The sequence below is a fragment of the Paroedura picta genome, chromosome 3, assembly GCF_049243985.1.
Source record: "Paroedura picta isolate Pp20150507F chromosome 3, Ppicta_v3.0, whole genome shotgun sequence".
In the NCBI taxonomy this organism is placed as follows: Eukaryota; Metazoa; Chordata; class Lepidosauria; order Squamata; family Gekkonidae; genus Paroedura; species Paroedura picta.
In genome coordinates this window covers 48,617,892-48,638,758 of record NC_135371.1, presented here as the reverse complement: position 1 = coordinate 48,638,758, position 20,867 = coordinate 48,617,892, and the positions used below count along the sequence as shown (strand labels likewise).

At 41.7% G+C, this 20,867-nt stretch overlaps 1 protein-coding gene across 2 annotated transcripts in view; it reads right to left on the bottom strand.

Moving 5' to 3' along the window:
- Nucleotides 1-20,867, bottom strand: part of PHF2 (PHD finger protein 2) — a 160,751-nt gene that overhangs the window by 12,066 nt on the left and 127,818 nt on the right. For both annotated transcript variants that reach the window (XM_077325583.1, XM_077325584.1), the window contains 7 exons: nt 19,740-19,858; nt 16,644-16,822; nt 15,813-15,886; nt 15,156-15,313; nt 10,818-11,095; nt 2,869-2,964; nt 2,257-2,366 (listed from right to left, as the gene is read on the bottom strand). In XM_077325583.1, coding sequence (XP_077181698.1) covers nt 2,257-2,366; nt 2,869-2,964; nt 10,818-11,095; nt 15,156-15,313; nt 15,813-15,886; nt 16,644-16,822; nt 19,740-19,858 — 1,014 coding nt within the window. The remainder of the gene's footprint in view (nt 1-2,256; nt 2,367-2,868; nt 2,965-10,817; nt 11,096-15,155; nt 15,314-15,812; nt 15,887-16,643; nt 16,823-19,739; nt 19,859-20,867) is intronic.

Genomic DNA, 20,867 nt, shown 5'->3' with positions numbered 1-20,867 from the left:
CTTTGCAAGAGGTAGTCAATAAAAATCAAATGGGGGGGGGGGAGAGCTCACAAACGATGTCCTTATGTCATACATTTTGCATTGCTAAACATTACAGGCAAGAGAGCAGGCGGAGAAGACTTGACGCTGTTGTCTTAGAAGCAATAATCAACCCAGAGACAATTCAGAAAATGTCTAAGGGCCATTCCGCACCAGGATCTATGTGGCAAATTGGTTGCGGAACAAAAAAACGCCATTTCAAATTGTGGAATTCGTCGTTATGCATACCTGGCTTTGTAGTGGAATCCAGTTGCGTTTCTATCGTTTCCCACAGGTTTCCGGTCTTGGCAAAAATCGCTAGTCAGGAAGCGATATTGCCGAGCTCGCCCTGCCCCTGGCCGTCAAGCAGCCAATGGGCGGCCATTATCATGATCCCCAAAAGCCCCTTTCCCTTTAAGGAAGTTAAAAAAAAGCACATGTTGCAATGAATCTGCGTAGATTCGTTGCAACAGAGAGACCTATCTAGGTAGCAGGTGGTGTTTGAGCTGCTGTTTCATTGTTGCCACGTTCCCCCTGAGTGAAAAAAAAAATTAACCCCCCCCGGCACGGGCGCAATTTTCGGCTGAAAATGCAGTGAAAAATAAAGGGAAAATAAACCAGCAAACGGGGCTGTGTGTTGTTTCGTGCTTGGTGACTTAAAACAGCTCTACAGCCAGGGAAGCCTCGCTGGGTAAACAAAGGCTCACCGGTGCGTTGATCTCCGCTCGCTCGGAGAAAAAAAAATAGCGATCACTTTGACGGAAGATCAGAGGAGAGAGCTAGGGGGAGGGACTTTGCAGAAACCGCAACAATGGTAATGCACAGAACTTTCCCGCTAGTGTTGCAGATTGGTTGCAAGAGCGTAGCGCTTTCCGGAGGGTGAATCCACTTTTTGCGATTTCCCTGAAAGCGCTACAATGAAGCGCTTTTTGAGGATTGGTTTCAGGAGTGTTGCAGATTTTCAAGGACGTTGTGCATAACAGCAAAACTGTAGCGATTTCAATTTGTAACCATTGTGCTTTTTTGGACGAGTGCGGAATGGCCCTAAGAGTTTATATTCATTGTTTAATTTCCCAGCTGAAATCAGTGGGACTTAAAAATGCTTAGCTATGTCAGGTAGTGTGCTGGTCATTTAGATGAATAAAAGCCATAGTTTATAGCATGTTTTCTTACAATCCTCTAATGCCTTTTCAAATATGAAAGGCGCAGCGATTACACAATTGAAAAAAAATAAACATATGCTGCAAAGTCTGGCTTTAGAAAGATCTCACTTTCTTTGATACTGTTTCAAAAGCATCCTGAGATTCAAAGCATTTTTAATATGCTTCAAACATGTAGTAATCTTAGTGCTCACTGGAAGTTTTATTATAGATTCTTTACTGTATAAACACATATAAGTCAGTCATTGGACCAATTAAATTTCAGTAATGACTTCACTCATTGTTCAGTTTATTCTTTTCCCAGCTCAAGTACTGAAAAAAATTATTAAAGAATAATTGAGAAAGAAAAAATATACCACTACTAAAATAATGGATAACCCAGGATAGCCCAATTTCATCAGATCTTCGGGGCTAACCAGGGTCAGTCCAGGCTAGGATTTGGATGGGAGACTTCCAAAGAATACTGTTTATAATCACCTGCTTAAATTACCTGTTTTTTAAGACATCCTTCCTAGGACTTTGTAGATGTATCTGTGTATATGAATGCCTTTGCAGATATTAATAAGGTCAAAAAGCTGACCTCCGTGACATTAAAAATATTTGGGGCTTACAAATTGTCAACATGCTCTTTCTGATAATAAAGTCCTGAAAATATGGACCTCAGAGTCCCTTAACACCGTTGAACTTAAGACTGTCTCTGCAGTAAGAAACCTTAGGCTTAGGAACGACTTTACAACAGACAGCAAAGCCATTTTCAGTGACATTTTAGCAAGATATTTCTATTTATGATACTTTTCAATAAATGAAATCCTGACTCTCTATCCATTTCAAAATTCCACTTCATTTGAAACATGATTTTGCAGTTCAAACCAGTGTTTCCAGTGTGCCTTGGGAACCCAGTCTTAGAAACAGCTGCTAATTTCTTTCTTACTTGAACTCTTTATATAAGATTATTTATAATGATTGTAGAAGTTCTTGTGATAAGTGTTCAGATAATCTATAGTATCTATAGTATAAGGGGAAAAAGCAGTTTCTGAAAAGTAGCATGGAATGGTCCACAAAGAAATGATAAACTCACCTGCTGGGATAATTTGGCAGCAGCTGCTGCAAGTCCAGTTTCAATAGAGGCAACTCTTGTACCTTCTCGGACAGGTCTGTCTTGCCGAGGTACTGATGGGCCGACTCTTGCTAAATGCAAAAGCAAAAAATTAATATTGGACAGAATGCAGTGTTGTTGTACTATATATGCTAGCAATGCTAAGAATGCCATCCTAAGTCGGTCTCCACAGAATCCTACACAAGTCTATTCAGTGACAGCTTACTCCCAAGAAAGAGTTCTTAGGATTTCACTGTCATATATAACCCAGGACAAAATTCAAGTCCAGTGGCACCTTCAGATACGCTGACATTTGGTACATCAAGAGCACCTGGCAGAAGTGCTGCAATGCCACAGTGTGCTAATTAGATCATTCCTCTCCCTCCTCGAAGTACATTTACTTTGCAAGAATCATGTATATTGAATGTTTAAATAATGTATGTTCATTCATTATTGGCACCTATTAAGCAGATGTGATTTATTTTATGATTTCTTCAGATCACTGGGAAAAATACATCTATCTATCCTGCTAATTAAATATTTTTTACTGTATTTTTCTATATACTTTTGGATTTGGAACATTAGAAATGTTACCTGTTGGGCTATATGGAGCGTCATCAGAACTTTTCCTTTTCTTTGATCGGGACTTGAATACTGGATTATCTTCATCTGATTCCAGGGAAGGATATACTATATGAGGGGGGAAATACCATAAGAGATTCTGAAGTAGTAGTAAATAACAGTCATGTAAAACATGGAGTAAGAAAGTCACAGGTCTGAAATAGCCTAGGGGTAAAACAGTTTCTCTGGGAGAAATCTAGAAGGAGAAGGAGAAGGAGGAGAAGAAGGAGGAGAAGAATAAGAAGGTTCTTATATGCTGCTTTTCTCTACCCGAAGGATGGTCAAAGCGGCTTACAGTCACCTTCCCATTCCTCTCCCCACAACAGACACGCTGTGGGGTGGGTGAGGCTGAGAGAGCGCTGATATCACTGCTGGGTCAGAACAGTTTTATCAGTGCCGTGGCGAGCCCAAGGTCACTCAGCTGGCTGCATGTGGGGGAGTGCAGAATCGAACCCGGCATGTCAGATTAGAAGTCCACACTCCTAACCATTACACCAAACTGGCTCTCTACACTAACTACTAAGAATAAAATCTCTGATAAGCATTGTCAAGTCAAGTCAAATTTTATTCATGGTTATTCAGACCAAAGTATGTGACAAGTATGTGATTGTCACACACTTTGGTCTGAATTGGATTCACTAGTCATTTCTGCAGATGGAAGGGAATTCCATTCATGCAATGTGACTTCCCTTGCCCCTCCCCTTGCACTGAAAGTGCAGCTCTTGGGGGACTGGGAACCCCCTAAGAAAAACATGAGATGATATAATCAATTGGATCAAATTTACTATCTGGGGATGGTTTGATCTACAGCAGTATTTGAGTCACACTCACATTTTGCTGCTATTTTTTGTTCTCAGTATTACCAGTAAAATTTGATAATCATGAATATAAACTAGAGGTGGGCATGGACCTGGAAAATGGAAGTTTGTTGGGTTTGTGGGGGGGGGTTGTGGGTTGGGGGGGCATCAGGAACTTTGAACCCAGAACTTGCACGGACACACACACCCCATTCACAAACCTTTGGGTTTCCTCAAGTTTGTTAACTGTTTAGCTGTTTCCTGGGGTGCTATAGATATGAAATTCACTGTGGTCTACATCGGCTCATTGTGGGCATGGTTTCTGGGTGTCATCCAGTGTCCACCTTTCTCCCCTTTGGCCCTGGAGGGTGGTCATCCACCCACCTACCTTCCAATGTCATAGTTTTAAAGAGGAGAATGGTTTCCTATGGACTTAATGGATGATGAATGAAATGGGCATAGGGAGCCCCATAGGGGCCAAGTGGTACCCGTACATATGACCATGAGGGTCCACAAGCTTGGAGGGGCCTGGATGGGGTGTAGCTCCCAACACGCTCCCTGGGTCCAGTGCTCTTTCCACCTATCAACCTACCAACCTAACCAACCTTCTACCTATCTATCCACCTACCTACCTAAACCAACTTCCTACCTGCCTACCATGGAAATGGGTGAGAGAACAGGATGCTCTGGTCAACATGACATTTCATTATATGTCTGCATCGCCTATCTCAACACATGGGTACCTGAGCAAGGGGAGATTGATAAAACAAAAATGTTAACTCTTCCACCATGGACAGGTCCATTCGTGAGCAACTTGGCTTATTACGTCTCCTATATTGGAGAACACATGTTCACTCTGAATGCTGTTGGGTGGGCAAGACAGAAGATTCATGGCTAGCGTGGAAAGACCAGGCCATGTGGCAAACTTCTGTGATCAGTACTCCAAGAGATTACAATGGGGGAGGGGCTCTATGTTGTGACCATGACCTCGGCGGAGTCCTCCTCAATAGCTGGCACAGGCTGAGTGATGCTGACCACCTCCCCTAAGACTACTGAGGACCAGTATTGTCTCTCCCTAATGCCATAGCAACCTTGTTCAACAGAGGATGACCAGGAAGGGGAATGTTCTGCTTCCACCAAGCTCTCACCTCCCCCATCATACTTGACACCAGGCCCCTCAACATCTAGCCTGGAGTCACGCAAGGCCCATACCTCTCCACAGAGTTCATCCCTACAGAACTGCAAAACGCCAATGCTTCCTTTTATGAGTGGGTCACAGAATCAAGCTAGCCTAATTTCCTTCTTCCCATACAAAGGATGCAGGCGGATATCAACACCACTCTGCAACTTATGCACCGTGGCAGGATATCCATTGAAGGACTCAGCACTGTGGCTAGTGCCCAATCCAGACCACGGATGAGTGGAATCACCTATCTCAAATTAACCTATGAGCATTCAGGACCACACTGGTGTCCTGGAAAGGCTTAAGAACATGGAACATTTGGGTGAGAGTCAGACACTTGGAGGTGCTTATGCTTAGCTCCTCTTCACCCTGCATTATGGGATTCAAGACTATCACATCCTACTCTCTGCTCCACCAGATGCTGTATCATCAAGTATGTGGAATTCCATTGGGTGGGTGTGTCCTGAAGTAGCTTGTGCTCTAGAATGCCCATCTCTGCCTGCCTGACACACAGCCTCTGTGCAGATAGAAAATAAAAGATGCCTAGACTTGGTGGAAAAGTCTAGCTACAGGCACAGCAAAGCTCTGATTAAAACCCAATCTGGTTCCAAAGGGCAGACTTACCAGGCAGAAATTTGCAGCCAAAGACCCATAGGTAACACTGAAATTTCTCCTTCTCTCTAAACCCTCCACCTCAACCACTCAAACTATCTCACAAAATTCTCGCCCTCCACATAGAAATACATGTCTTCTCTCTCCTTCACCCACTCCCACCAAGAGCAAATAACACAATGAGCTCTTACATGGCGTCAGGGAATATATATACTAAGGTATTCCCATTGAAACCAAAGGGAGCACTATTCTTGATTAATGAGGATGCCAATAATCGTTGGAGTAGTCACAGAAACAAAAAGACAACCATCCCAAGCCTCATCTATACAGAGAGAGAGATTTCTGCATGCTTCCCAAGCTCGCGTGTATGCGCCATGGGAGGAAACTCCACCCCCCAAAAAGCCTGCAGACACATGCAAAGGGGTCATGGCCACAAGAGCCATGGTTCGTGACCCATAAACCATCCCAATTCATGGGTTCGCAAACTATGGATTCGCAGAACTATGGTAAGGATGGCCTATGTCCATCCTTCCCATAGTTCCTCTAAATAATTCTGAAACCGCCATCTGGGCAGTGTGGTCCGGGTGCTATCTGGACCCTGTCCCGGGCACTGGAACCTCCTGTCCAGCCAGCGCTTCTGCTCCAGTGGGTCAGTCCGGATGCGTCCAGCAAAGCTGGGCATATCTGGATTGGGCTGGCCCCTGAAGCGACTGCCTCCAGGAGCCTGGACGGCTTGGCAGTGCAAGGCCCATGGCCCGGAGATGGATTTCCATGCCAGCTGCCAGTAGCAGTGGTGGCACATTGCCCAAAGGCAAGGACTCGTCTGAGGCCACTGACCCCGGCCCTAGCCGCCGCTCTTCGTGGGGACCACGCGTGGGCCCCAAAGGGCACCTGGGGAGGTGGTGGCGGTGGCGGCAGGGCCTTCACCAGTGTCAAAGGCCAGCACCATAGGCAGGGCCCAGGGCAGGCCAGAGGCCCACTTTGCTGAGGGCTGTGCCCTCAGCCCCACTCTCCCCCTGCTGCCGGCCAGCAGCAGCAGCCGCATCACGCCCGGTAAGTTCTGCCTGTGGGGTGGTGGCTCCTCTTCTACACAAAACCATGGCCCATCCTCCGGTGGCGGCACCCACGCTCTGTGCGACCAGCATGGGGGGGCTTTCCCTTGCACCTTCCCCGCAAGGGCCTCTCGCTGTGACACAGACGCAGCAACAGCCCTTTGCGGCCCAAGGAGTGGCTCTCCGGGTGCCAGCACCGCTGGGGGGGGGTTCCCTTCCCCCTTGGACCGTAAGGGCCTCCTTCGCGAGCCAAGGAACAGCTTTCTGGGTGCCACGGGTGGCGGGGCATGGGAACTTTCAGTTGCTCCTTGGCCCGCTAGGTGCTCTTGCTGCTTCCCAGATGCGCCAACAGGCCTTTGGTGGACAAGTGACCACTCTCCTTATGGAGTGGCTGGCGGTGGGGGGGCCTTGGCCCACTAACACCACACTGAGATGGTCGCCACCTGGGGGGCTTTCCCCTTGCCCTTCCCCCTTTTGCCCCTTTCAAAGACCATTTTTTAAAAATGGGCTTTGATGCTAGTCTCTAATATAAACCTTACAATAAGGAAAGATAAAATGAAAATTTCAGGCCCTGATTTAATTATAAAAAATACAAGAAAAAAACACCAGTACCTGATTATAGGGACTAAATGTAGTCTTTACTTTTATGGGAGTCATATGGTATGATTAGGAAGTTATCTGGTAGTTAATTCTGAAGTTCTACTTTGGGTCAAAGCTTATCCAAATCATATGGGGAACTGCTGAGTGCAGAGCAACCATGCAGATTTTTTAATAACTAGCATCATATGTGGTCCTCTGAGACCCAGTTTCTTTCATTTTAACCACTTTGAATTCCTAGTTCCTAAGCAGAGCTATTATTCAGCTGTTTTTTCACACCTAAATGAAGCTATTTGGAATGTGGCTGTAATTTCCATTTTCCTTTGGTATGACAACACATGATTGTAAAGTAACTGCGTTAATTCAGCCACTGAAAATCTGCTAACCAGATGTAGGGCAGATGGAGTCTTAGCAAGCCCAACCATCTTGCAACAAAGCAAACCTATTAAATGGTAGCATAAATGCATAATTAGCAAGAATGTGGGTTCTCCTAATGCAGCCCTCTCTTCTTTCAAACGGTTTCATTTAGATCATGCCTAGACATTATGCATTTACCCAATTCTAAAAATAATTTAACTTAAGTGATATGCCTACAGGTACTTCAGGTACAGGCTGGACTTGTGGTTTGTCAAACACATTCAGTGTGCTGAAAAAGAGAGCCTTGTTTCCATGGACCTTTAGAAGATTTCGATGTATATGTTAATATTTAGCACATCAAATGTTGAAAGTGGGAAAAAATTACATGTTTTCAAAGGGTCATAGCCAAAGGCTACCCTTTTTAAAATGACCTTTTTACATGTGTCGCTAAATACGTTTTATATTCTGGAGCTAAACTATTAGGTAGTCCTTGTTCAGTCTCAAGGAATTGTCTATTGTATACTACTGTCTGAATGGAACAGGATTTCACTAAGAGTGTAAAGTACTGGGTGAATTATAACCTGAGCCTCTTTAATAAATAACCATCACTAATTGAAAAGGTTGGCTACCTTTCAGAGCTGTTCCCTTTCTTTTCAAACAGTCACACACTGTTTGCAAGCTGCTCTTTGCTCCCGAAGGAGAGACGAAATCATCATCAGCACTGACAGCCAACAAGAGGGGGAGGGGAGAGAGGAGGAGTTTCACCATAACCAGGGAAACACCCTCTTTTTTTGTTTCTTCATTTGGCAGATAAATCAATATGAAAAGAATATAATGGTTCTAAAGGAAGCTTTTGCAGATCTAAATTCAGCTCTTGGTTCTGAGACTATGCCACTCCAGTGCTTTGAATCTGCTTAAGTTGGCTATCAGTGGTGGAAGCTGAAGAAGAGTTGGTTCTTATATGCTGCTTTTCTCTACCAGGAATCTCAAAGTGGCCTACAATCTCCTTCCCTTTCCACACAACAGACACTCTGTGAGGAAGGTGAGGCTGAGAGAGTCCTGATATTGCTGCTTGGTCAGAACAGCTTTCCCTTATGCCTTCATCCAGCTTTTAGGCTCCGGTCATTGGAGCCCTTTCTGGGATAGGTAGGTGCCCCTTTGAAACGTCCAGTCCCTGCAGCTTTTCCCCACTACTGTTCCTTTCTCTCCCTCTGAACTGTCAGATTCTCCGGTGTGGTGGTGGTTCTTACTCTCACGTCATCTCTCTGGCTCACTCTCCCTCTCCACTCTTGCCTTTATGCCTGTCAGTCACCACCCCATGCCCACCCCCCAGCTTCCTTTTATCCTTCATCCTTTTATCCCTTTATCCTAACCCAGCTACTCCCTCCTCTTTCCAAGACTATTTTCCCCTGCCCTCCTGCTTGCAGTCTTTGCCGCTTGATACTGCTCCAGCCTCCAACCAGATCTCTGGCCAAGCCCATCTCCCCTTGCCCCTGGATACCTTTGTGAGGCCCAGCTGCCCCAGGGACTCTGGCATCCATGCCTCAACTTCCTGACTGTCCACATCAGCTGGACAGGGAATAGCCTTGCTTTTGGGAAGTGGAGCAGCTTCCTGCATCAGCAAACTCCCACTGAGCCATGCCAGCCAAGCTTGCGGTGGGATCCTCGGACAGGTGATGGGATGCCTTTGCAGGCTCCATGCGACATGGTGAGTGTGGCTGGGGGTCTCTCTGGTAGGCATGGGGGGGTTGAAGCTTGGGTTCCCAGTCAGGAAGCCCAGACAGGATTCAAGTCAGGCAAGCAGGCTCTCTGAAGACTATAACCAAAGGGGGGGGGAGAGAAAACTGGAACTGAAACCATAAAGCCCAACTGGTAACAGTCAGGTCCTACAAAGGCTGAATGTCTGTATTGTTAAAATTATATTACTTTTATTATGCACATTTAAAAAAAACTTTAGGAATTGAAAACATATATCCAGCCCATAAGTTATTGCAAACCAGTATGCTGTGCACAATGTGAACCCATTGACCAACACGTTTCGGCTCTTATAGGGCCTTCTTCAAAGGTCTGGTTTTAACACACAGCAGTTCTAAACACATATAAAATATGCACAGCAGCCAATAAACGCTCCAAAGTAAGAGCTGTAAAGAAGCAGAGTCACTTAATGAAAGATGATGTCTAGTTTTCAGTCATTAGCTCTCTTCCAAAGGCTGCCCAAAATTTTTCAGTGGCATGTTTCCTTATTAGTGCATATATTGCAATGATGAACTAGTTGAGTTTTATGGTTTCAGTCTCTGAAGACCATCTCTGTTTGGCCAATTAAGGTTTCCTTTCATGGGTGTTCTTTAATCTACTTCAGCCTCTGAAGGCAAACAAATTTCTTAAGGTTTCACCTCCTTAAGGATAAAATGCTCTCCTCCCAGCTTTAATCTGAGTTTGCCAAAGTTTCAATTCAGTTTTCTTGTTGTGCTTTATCCTTTAGGGCTGTTTCCACATGAGGAGACATACCTTGTTTTAGCCTCACCTTGGAGTTCCTTTGGGTGTGGCAAGTCAACTCTAGCCTTTCCACATTTGGGCTTTTCTCCCCTTATTTCCAAGGCTGAAATTTGCAACAATGGAGGCAGCTTCCCATCATGCTTTACTTCCTTCCCCATTTCCAAAAATGTGGGGTTTTTTTTTGCAAAACGGTGCCTGCTTGCCCCTTTGTTTTCATTGCTCCCCTTAATCTCACCATTCTGCATCATTGATCACCTCCCTGCTTTCCCCTCAAAATGTCCTGAATGTATTTTTTAATCCCTGTGTTATAACATTATAACATCATAACACTGCTGCGTAAGACTGCAAGACTGCTCTTTTACACTTACAAACAGCATTGTAACACAATCAACCCTTTAAAAAAAAAGGCAGTTTTGGGAAGGGAAGGGAAGGGAAGGGAAGGGAAGGGAAGGGAAGGGAAGGGAAGGGAAGGGAAGGGAAGGGAAGGGAAGGGAAGGGAAGGGAAGGGAAGGGAAGGGAAGGGAAGGGAAGGGAAGGGAAGGGAAGGGACAATTCAAAATGCTGGGCATAGGAAAAAACGTGGTTGCATGCATTTCCACATTTGACAACCCTAAATTAGACCCCGTTAGTCCTCACTTAAAAAAAAGATAACTGATCTTCTGGTCATTCCTTTGCTGGGGGGCAAATGGGGGGGGATTCAGGTCTGCTCCCAAAGACGCATATTTCAGTGCAGAATCATCTTCTATCACTGTGCATTTTCTGCTGAACAAACAAAAATAAAAAAGAAACCCTCCCCCACAAACCCCAAAGATACAAATCCCCCCCTACCATAATCAGAATCTTTAAAACAGGCATCTAGGTGGTCCTGGTCCTCATCATAATCTTCAATGTCAATGTTGTTTTTTGGACTCTTTTTTGGCAACCTCTTGCCTGCAGTTTTATTGTTGCTGCTTCCCGTTTTTTTGGAATTTGGGGCCGAAAGAGAATTATTCTTAGCTTGATTGGTGCCCCATGAAGGCTGTAGGCAGGATTCCGAAGACTGGAGATTTGCCATTGACAACATTCCTTGGATTGCTTCCTGGGTGCTAGGAGATGCAGGTGGCTGACTGAAAGGGAGAGGGTAGAAAAGTTTTCAATTCAGACTTTATTTTAAAAAGGTCATTGGGTTCATCAATTATCAATGATACCCTTTGGCTGCTTACACAAGTACACCCAAAAGCATAAGAGAAATGGATGGACTCAGAACAGGATCTAAGTAGAAATGAAGAAATCAGCTGGAACATTTCAGTTATCTCAGGCATTCTAATCCAAGGCCTTGAGATATGTATATTTAAATACAAAAGACTGGGAGGATAAGAACAAAAGACTTGCAGACCTAATTAACAAATAAAGAACTGTCTGATGTTTTACAACTCATACTTCAGTTGTCCCAACATTACAGCAAATCAGGCTTAGATGCTTCAGCTACTCAGATTTCATTTCTATTACATACTGCATTCTGGTGTTATATGTCAGCTATCTGGATGCTACTCTATGAATGCCTGTTATCTTCATAACTCACCCCATTAACTTGCTTTCGAATCCCTTTCCACTCTATGTCAAAACGTCTCTGTGTTTGTATGCATGTGGTCACTACCTTTTCTGTGTCCTACATTAGATAGAATAGGTTCTTGCCTTCAGTAGAGTCTCTTCAAATTGTGTTACACCACAACAAACTGGATAGCATTTAAGATGTCACTTTGCTCTTGCGTTTGTTATAGCACAATAATATGCTAGGTTTTTGGAATTTATGGATTGTGCCTGTTCATAAAATAGTTAGGCAGAGAAAAATCCATCAAGGGCAAACCTCAGTTCTGAGAGGAGGGTGGAGAGAAAGCAACCACTACTGGGGATGGACAATTCAGTTTGGATAAGCGGAAAAGTACCCAAATCCATGCTGCTTCGGGTACTTTTAGCCCTATCCAAGTCAAATTGCCTATTCCTGCATTTTAAATGGTCCAAATCAACTTTATCCAAATCATGATTCGAATGCAATTGAGCCACTGCATTATAGTCTATTTCTAGGTTGCATCTCTTTTTTCCCGCCACAGGAAACAGGTTGGATGGAGGCACTCTCTTTGGGTGCCTGTAGAATTGGACCCCAGTACAATCTTTTTGAAACTTGGGAGTTCTTTTGAGGAGAGGCTCTCACAGCTATGCTGCAGATTTGGTGCCTGACTCAAAAGCCAGTGATTCAGGTGATTTGTTCAACTGAATCAATTCAACCCCAATCCAAAAAGTAGTGTTTTTTTTCTTTGCAGATCCTTACTAGATACAAGCAGGTTAATTAGATAATCACTGGCACCTTGTGGTAAAATTTAGAAATTGCAGTGTATACCTAATGTAACACAAATCATCACTTTAATATTGTGGCTCAAAAAGCAAACAACGCATTTGGCTGTACCAGCAGGAACACCGCTCTGGATAACAATGGCAAAGAGCTTGCTGGGACCCTGGTTTCAGTTCTTTTCACCATAACGCAGGAAGGATGCTTAAAGGCTAGACCCCATGAAAGGTGTACACATCCTGTCTCTGAGAACAGGCACATTTTCCCAGCACATGGACAAGCGTACTCCTATGCCATTTCAAGCAGAAAGCTGGCTGAAGTATTCCTAGGATTCTTTCCTTGTCAGCTGCTCCATGGCCTTGGTCTTTTCCATTTTTCCTTTTAGCAATGTAACTGCATAGACAAAGACTACAGTAGTTGAAGCCTGGGCCTCTAAGGAAGGGTTCTAGCCTGGCATGTTAAGCACAGGCAGGAATTTCCCACAGCATATTTTGTTTTAAGACCCTCAAGTCTCCTGTTTGAAAAGACTCGTTTAGGTGTTTTCAAATGGCAGGTGAAAGTGTTTATTCATTTGAACTTGTTATTTGCAAGGGACTCCTGGTTTGCTTTTAGACAGGTCTTGAAACAACTTTCCTTAACCCCTTCATTTAGTAAGAAAAATGGGGGAGGGGTTTGAACATCTGACCCTTTGTACTATGGAAATAGTTTCAAAATGGAGGGCTGATGCAGACACAACCTAAAACCTTACTTTGAAATTGTGAAAACATCTGTTGTTTCTGAATGAAAGCAACCCATTTTGTGCAATGCTTGATATTACCCGTACAACAGTATTAAAGATACTCAGCTCAAAAAAATCAGTTAACCCACTTTTAGCAGCTATTGACTCTATGTGAGACTTGCCTGTTTCCTCCAACTTTTTCTGTAAACCCTGAACCCTAGATACAGTGGAAATGGACCATCAAAAACTGCCTGCTAAATGGGCAAATTAGAGAGGAAGTGCCTAAAGCAAGACAAGGTTAGCAAATAAATTGGGGGATCTGATCAAAAACAGTGGCTCTGAACAAGTCAAGCCACAGACTAGAAGAATGTTTCACAATCTCTTGAAGTGACAAAACATTAAGGCAAAATCTCCTGATAGCCTCTGCTCAGCAAACTCCATTCGTTTAAAAGGATCTTGTACAGAAGGGGTTCCCCTTGGATTCTGCCTTTGATTAAGGACCATGTCATTTTGCCTCTAACAATATTCTGTGGCCATTTTTATTTTACTGAGGTTTGTACAGGAAACGTTTTACACTGGATTGTGTCCAATGTGTTTTTCATTAGGCAAATTTGCAGTTTAGTAATTCTGGATCTGTTCAAAGTGAAATACGAAACAGGAAGCAATTATTAAGGTCTAGAAAGTCACATCCCGTTTCTGTAGCTTTAGTGATTATTGCTATTTTTTTTAAAGAAAGAAAAAGCAAACTCTTTGTACAAATGAGTACAAATGAGAGCATCTTTATATGAAGTGTGTGTGGTTTGTGCCAAATACTTTATAGCATAAATACTGGTTTACTCACTGAATGGCAGTTTTAAACTGAGGGGGAACATTTACTTTACAGAAACTACACTTTATTGGTAAGGATGTGAAGGCTTCTGGAGGGAGGGGGGAACTGAAACATTAAGAAACCAATGACATTTTTTTCAGTTATTCTCAACAGAATTTTGGAAAGTAATGAAAATAACTCCAATGAAATATTTTCTCTTCAGAATTAGTGAACGCTCTTATTCACTTGCTATAGCTGGGCTCAGAGCAGCTGTCAGGCTCCACCACAACCACAGCAAGGCCTGCAGGCAGCTTTCAGACTCCACCACCTCCACGGCCAAGTCTAGAGTGCCTTTCTCTACCACTGCAGTCAGGCTCAGAGTGGCTCCCAGGCTCCACCACAGCCACAGACAGTTCTGCCAGCAGCTGCAAAGCTCCACTGCCATGGCTGAGCTCACTAGCAGCTTCCAGGCTTTGTCACCACCACAGCCACCACCACTGCAGCAGCAAATGCCCAACCCTTCTCCAGCTGCTCAATGGGAACCGTATTGTCTTTTTTTCCTGTTAAATAAATCTTTGTTTTACATCTCCATCTGTGCCTTGACTGCCAAGTCAAATGTCTAAGAAAACATAATCTCTATTTGCCACACAAATAATTACAGCCTTAGTCTAGCTGGTTTCCAAATAAGATGGAAAATGTATCTTACACACTCCCAATCCATTACTCAAAGCCTGTGTCCCCATTTTTATTTGATTGTGGTGGCTGGGGTTTAAAGAACCTATAGGACAGGCCAGAGTGGGGGACTGGCCATTATTAATTCCAGAAGGCAGTTGCCTCAGAGCCCCCACCCCAACCACTATAGCAACCACAAAGGCCATTTTTGTTGTTGTTGCTCTTTGGAGAAATTAGTTTTCAAAACCAATTGCTGTTTTTTCTAGGATTCTAAAGCCAGTTTCATCTAATCTCGCCTCTAAAGAACCAATGAGTAGAAAAATGAGCTAAGAACATTTTGTTGCATAAATGAAAACTGTTCTCATTTTCTCTTAATTGAGGCATTTCTTGTTAAATAATAATGTTCTTTATTGCCTTCACTTTGGTGGATCATCAGCTTCTTTAGCATATAATGTCACTGACTCGTAATTGAAGAGATATTTCCTGCAGCTGCCTGCCTTCAGGGCATGGAACATCCCACCCCCCTCGAGTTTACTATCTAGAAAAATGTTATTGTAATAGGAAATCATGACTACTGTGTGTGTATGAGATATCAACATCAGATTACTGAAAGAGGCAGTATTAGCATCTACTTCTGCCTACCTGTTGGTGTTATACTCTAAACCGCCAACCTCCTTGCTTGCTTGTAAAAGATCAAGAATTCCTGCTGAACTTCCAGTCTCTTTCTTCACTTTGGAATTGCGCCCTGGCTTAGCATCTGTGTCAATATGAAGAGAATCTTCATCTGATGAGTCATCACTCTACGAAAGTCAAGAAAAATGTAAAAATAAAGCAAATTGATTGAGCTATGCAGGATCCATACCTCAATGGATATTGTGCTATGGTAATTATTCATCCCCTAGGTTTTCCTGTGGTACAATATCCAATGACAGAAGTATCCAATGCTAATAAGCAGGCCAACATAGTATGAGTTTTATGGAGTAATACTTAGATCCCAACCATGGTATCCTTGCAAAAAGTCCCAGTGAAATGGTTTAAATTATCCAAGCAACAATTGCACTGAAATTAGGCAAAGAGATTATCAGTGAGGCACACAATGCTGTTTCTCTCACCCTGTGTTGGTTGATTTATCTTATTCATCATACCCAAACAGCTGAACCTGTTTGTACTGTAGCCAGAAAATATTAGGCCCCAGGTACCAGTTGACTACTACGATATTTTGAGAATGTACTTCTACTATGGTTGTTTTGCTATGCAAGGCCCTACTAGGAAATGAGAATAATAATTACAGTTGAATACCTTGTACAATACTGATTCCACCTTTGGCTTCTTAATTGGTATATGTTGTGCAGTTTCTTTTTTATCTGATAAAACTAGAAAGAAATGGAGAACAGAGTTTGCCTTTACTATTTCCAGAAATGACACACAAATTATATAAACAGAAATGGGTTGGATCCGGTATAAAAATTCACATAATTAGCAAAGTGAATATTTCCCCACCTTTCCCAAGTCACCTGCTGTTTGCTTTGAAAATACCCTTGAAGACTTGGGCATGCTTCCCTAAAAAAGTGTCTGAAACAAGCACTTATTTCTCTCCTTTGTTGATACAAGCCATGACCAGAGGAAGTGATACTGCCTGATTCTGCCCAATTACTCCTCATTGATACAGTACCTTGTACTGGCCCATTATGCACGGAGTGGAAAGTCCACATTCGGGGTGGAATGGTGGTGGCTAAAATCATCAATTATGTACAGGCAGCAACCGGGCGCAGAGTCAACGTATGCCGCCGAAAAAGCCGTGTTAGCGAGATGCGGAAGAAAATGGAGCTTCCCGGGACCAGGTCGCAACCAGAAGCAGCTCCGGAGTATCCGCATGCATAATCGGATACTCTGGGTTTTGCCGCCGTTGAGTTCCGTCCTGTGCGTAATCGGTTTGCTTCGCTTCTTCCTCCTCCTCGTTCTCCATGCCACCGTTTCAGCGGCCATGCATAATAGGCCACAGTGGAGTATTTTTTGTAAGATTCTCCCACCCCATCCAAGAGGATTTCCAGAACAAATAACAGGCTGCTTGGGGAAAGGGGAAGGAATTTCACAAGATAAATGATTTTACGTATGAAGAAACAATCTTACAGGGCAAATCTCGTTTTGTTGTATTCTTCTTTCTTCTAATTGGAAATTCATCAATTTTTAGTTCTCCATCATCTGAGACATACTCATATTCATCTTTCACAGGTTTCGTTTTGTCTTCTTTGAAGTTTTGTAATGATCCAAATACACCAGGATTCAGCTGCGTCTTCACTCCTTTTGAACTATTTAAATAAAAGGTGTGAAATGAGTAAGAATGTTGTATATTATAGTATTTCCAAACCTCAGACTTCATTTGCATACAAAAAGTTGCAGGTGTTCACAACCAATTGGTGTTCATATACAATGGAGGCTATCAGTTGATTTGGGAAAGCCCAGTTTCCAAGCAGCAAAGCTTTCCTAAACTCACACACTTTTCTAATGAGATTTGTCTCACTGGTGTCAAAGGCCAATTTTATCAGCACCAAAATTGGTGGACATGCCCAAGCATATTTCCTCAGAAGGATACTCTACTTTTTGTGGGACTTATTTCTATATAACGGTGCAGCGGATTTCAGTCTTGGACATATTTATGATAACTCATGAAAGCTCATGTAGCTAGTCTTCAAGATTCCACTAGACTTCTGTTTTGTTTTGTAAGTTAACTACCAGCCCTGCAACAGGTTCATGAGTAGAATCATAGTCCTGCTATTCCTCTCCCCACACACACATACACACATTACAGTCAGAAGAACAGAAGGGTCTGTCTCTTTTAACTAAGTTTTAATTGTGTCTTTGTTAGACTGGCTTCCTGGATATAGCCATATGAACAAGAAACTTGATTTCTTAAATATTCATGAAAAAGTTCCTTTTGTAAGTCCAACAAAATGACATCATGATGAACTTATTTGAAGTTGCTTGAGTAATCTATGTTTCAAGTACATTGCTTGAGTAATCTATGTTTGTTGAAATCTTTAAAGCCTAGAAAAGATTTTGTTTTAATTCCTCACTTGTGTCTTTTTAAGACAATTTTATTAAGTTTTAATATATGATCAAAATATAAAGAAAAAAGATAGAAATAAAGAGGCTTCTGATCTTATTTATGATGAATATAAATCAAATTGATATCTGTTACACTATGATAATACCTAAATTTAAAACCACTTTTTCTTATACCCTTTAGTCAAAACCACAAATCATCATTTAATTTTTGTTCAAATCATGTTGAAAGTCTATAAATGTTTCCAGCTAATTAAAAATACTAAGGTTATTTTTTCTTTAATTAAAACAATGTTCAAACATTTTTGCCACTTCTACTGTCTTTTTCAACCATTCTCCAAGTCTATGGTATCTGGTTCCTTCCCTTCTTGTAGCTGGTAGGTCTTGCAAACTTTGTTCTTCATTCTCCCCCATTACTTCACTTTGCTGTAGAAATTCTCTTTCTTTGTGTCCAAAGTCGACAGTTTTTATTTTTAAATCCCAAAGGTCTACCAAAGCCACAACAATACCATCTCTGATATCTTCATTAAAGTTCTGGTAGATCCCAAATGTTCAGAATTCTTTCTTTCTGTCTTAGTTCTATTGGCTTAAAATTATCCAGGTGTCTTTTCAAGTCTTTATTCAGAAAGCAATCTTGGTTTTCAAATTTTACATTTTCTCCTTAGTCCACCAACACTGTTGCTTTCAGAAGTATATTTCTGAAATTTTTCCTTAATAATCTCTTTTTTAGACCATCTATTTCGCTTTAATTTCTAAAAATCTCTCAACTATATTTTGTAATCTGTCAAATATTTATTGAAGCAGATTCACTTTAACCAATTTTGGCTTATCTACTAAATGCTGACTGGCCTCCACAAATTTTCTTGAATAGGCATCAGGCTTTATCATTTGTAATTCCAATATTGGAGTTGTATAAGCTTCACAAAAGAGGAGTGAAAAGGTGAGTTACAGTTAAAACCAAGAGTTTACTTCAAATCAGTTCCATAGTCCAGCAACAGTCAGAGAATTCACTCCTCTGTTGATAGGTATTTCTGTTGATAAGCAATATCCAAGGAAACAGAACTTATATAAGTGTTATCTTACGCTATTTGAATGCAAACAAAAAAACTTTCCCAGAACAATGTTTCTTTATTAACCAGTAACAATTATCCAGCTGCAAATTCAACAACAAAGTAAAGCATACTTTAGAAAAAGTCCAAATAGAATGCAGCCAAACAGTCTCTTATTAAAAAGAAAAATAAGATGATAAAATACTCTCAAAAACGTTAAACTGTTTTCATTTCTACCTGCTATCTGTGAAGAAAGCCATAAATCTTTAAGCAGCAATGTGTTTCTCAGCTTCTAATTTCAAAGGGGGGGGAGACTTCTCACCATAGGAGTCTGTTTTTATTGTGGATAAGACCTCTGTCCATCAGTTCACCAGTCATTTAGGAAATGTTAGGAAATGTGTCCCTGTTGACTTTAAAAATGCTATTGTGGATTGGAGCTAAGATAAAATCCATCCTGCCTAGCTCTAAAGTCACAGAAAACTTCAGTTTCTCGTTGCCCAGAGAGAGAGAAATAGTATCACAGAATTGTAATGAAGAAGTTGTTGTGCACAAACTCCATTGAAATGAATGTGATTTGCACCAGAGCACCTCCAGAGGTCAGGTGCAAAAAAATATGTAACCATGGGATACATCAAACTTTTCATCTTACTGACAAGTCCTATGAAAACTAATAATGCCTTCATTTCTGCTAGAATACTAAGCCATGAACATGTGAACATGATTTCTAGTACACATATCTTATCCAGAATCTGATCTGACAGCACCAGCTGTTCAGTTGCTGTGAACTACTGACTTTGAAAGGCTGAAATGGTCTTTACTTAAGTTAAACCAATTTAAATGTTCTCTCAATCAAATTGATTGTGCATAGTCATATAGAAAACCTTTGAATGGCTTGCATTTTATATAAGTGGCCAATACAGTTTTGATATCAAGTACAAATTTATGTAGGGGGGGAATCTAAGATGGAAGAAAAATTGCATGGCTATCAAGCAAACTCCTATATTGTCATGACCTGTTGAGGATCATGTATCATGTTTAGCTCAGATGAAACCAATAAAAAATCACTATGGCAAAGTTTTAAACTATCCACTTCCTTGGTAAAAATGCCACCTACCCCAATAGCTTCTTGTTGGAAAAGGAGAACATAAATTTGTTGTCCTTATTTCCTGACAATGGAGTCTTCTCCAATTTGTGCTCCTCTTCCATTTTCAGTAATGAATCAGGTTTACTGTTCTGAAAATGAAACATTTTCAAAGATCATAACAATAAATGTCTGAGCGAATGGCAAACTGTTGCTTAATAAATACTTATTATTAATAAGAATATTTGTTATTATATTTATAATAGATTCAGATTCAGATACCTTTATTGGCATAATATTTGATATACATAAAACAAAATTTAAAACAGAAACAAATTCCAGGCATAGACATATGGACAACAGTAATAAGGCCTTATGTCGTGTAACCAATCTGCAGCAGAGATAGATTAGTTGTCGATATAATTGACAGGATTTTTGCAAGGTCCACTATCTGAGAAGACTCCTTTACACTCAGCAACATCTTCACTACATGTTTCTCATCGATTCACAGATACTTCAGTTTTCCCATAAAACCCCCCAGGTAATGATGGAACATCTGAAATTGGGGGCAATTGAATAATAGGTGGCTAAGGGAATCTGGTACATTGCATCCATGCAGACAGCTTCTATCATTTTGAGGGATTTGAAGGAAGCGTCCTCTTGATAGGTTTGAAGGGAAGATGTTTAGGCGCGCAAGGAGAAAGGCCCTTTTAAGGGAATAGTCATCTAACACTTGAAGATATAGGGGCATTGATTTATAAGACCAGGGGATGTCCCAGTGGCTTGGTGAACAGATCCTGTGGGTTGATGCACCTATTATCTGAATATCCTGGTCTTCTGGTCTTTTAGTTATCAGCTTCAGTTCTGTGCTCTCATCATAATTAACTAGAGTAGATAAATCTAATCCTAAGCAACGAAGTTTATGAAAAATTACTTCGTTAAAGCCCTTAGTAAAATAGGGATCTCCTAAAGTGTTAGAAAGTAGAGACAGTGGGAAAGAATGGAAGTGGATTTTTAAACAGTATTTGAATGTACAAAGCCAGGCTCTGGTTTCTAGGGTCTGTTGACCAAGCTCCGCTTCATACTTATAGTAATAATACATATAACACAGAAAATACATTTCTATAACAGAAATAGCATAGTGTAGACCAAATCTTATTA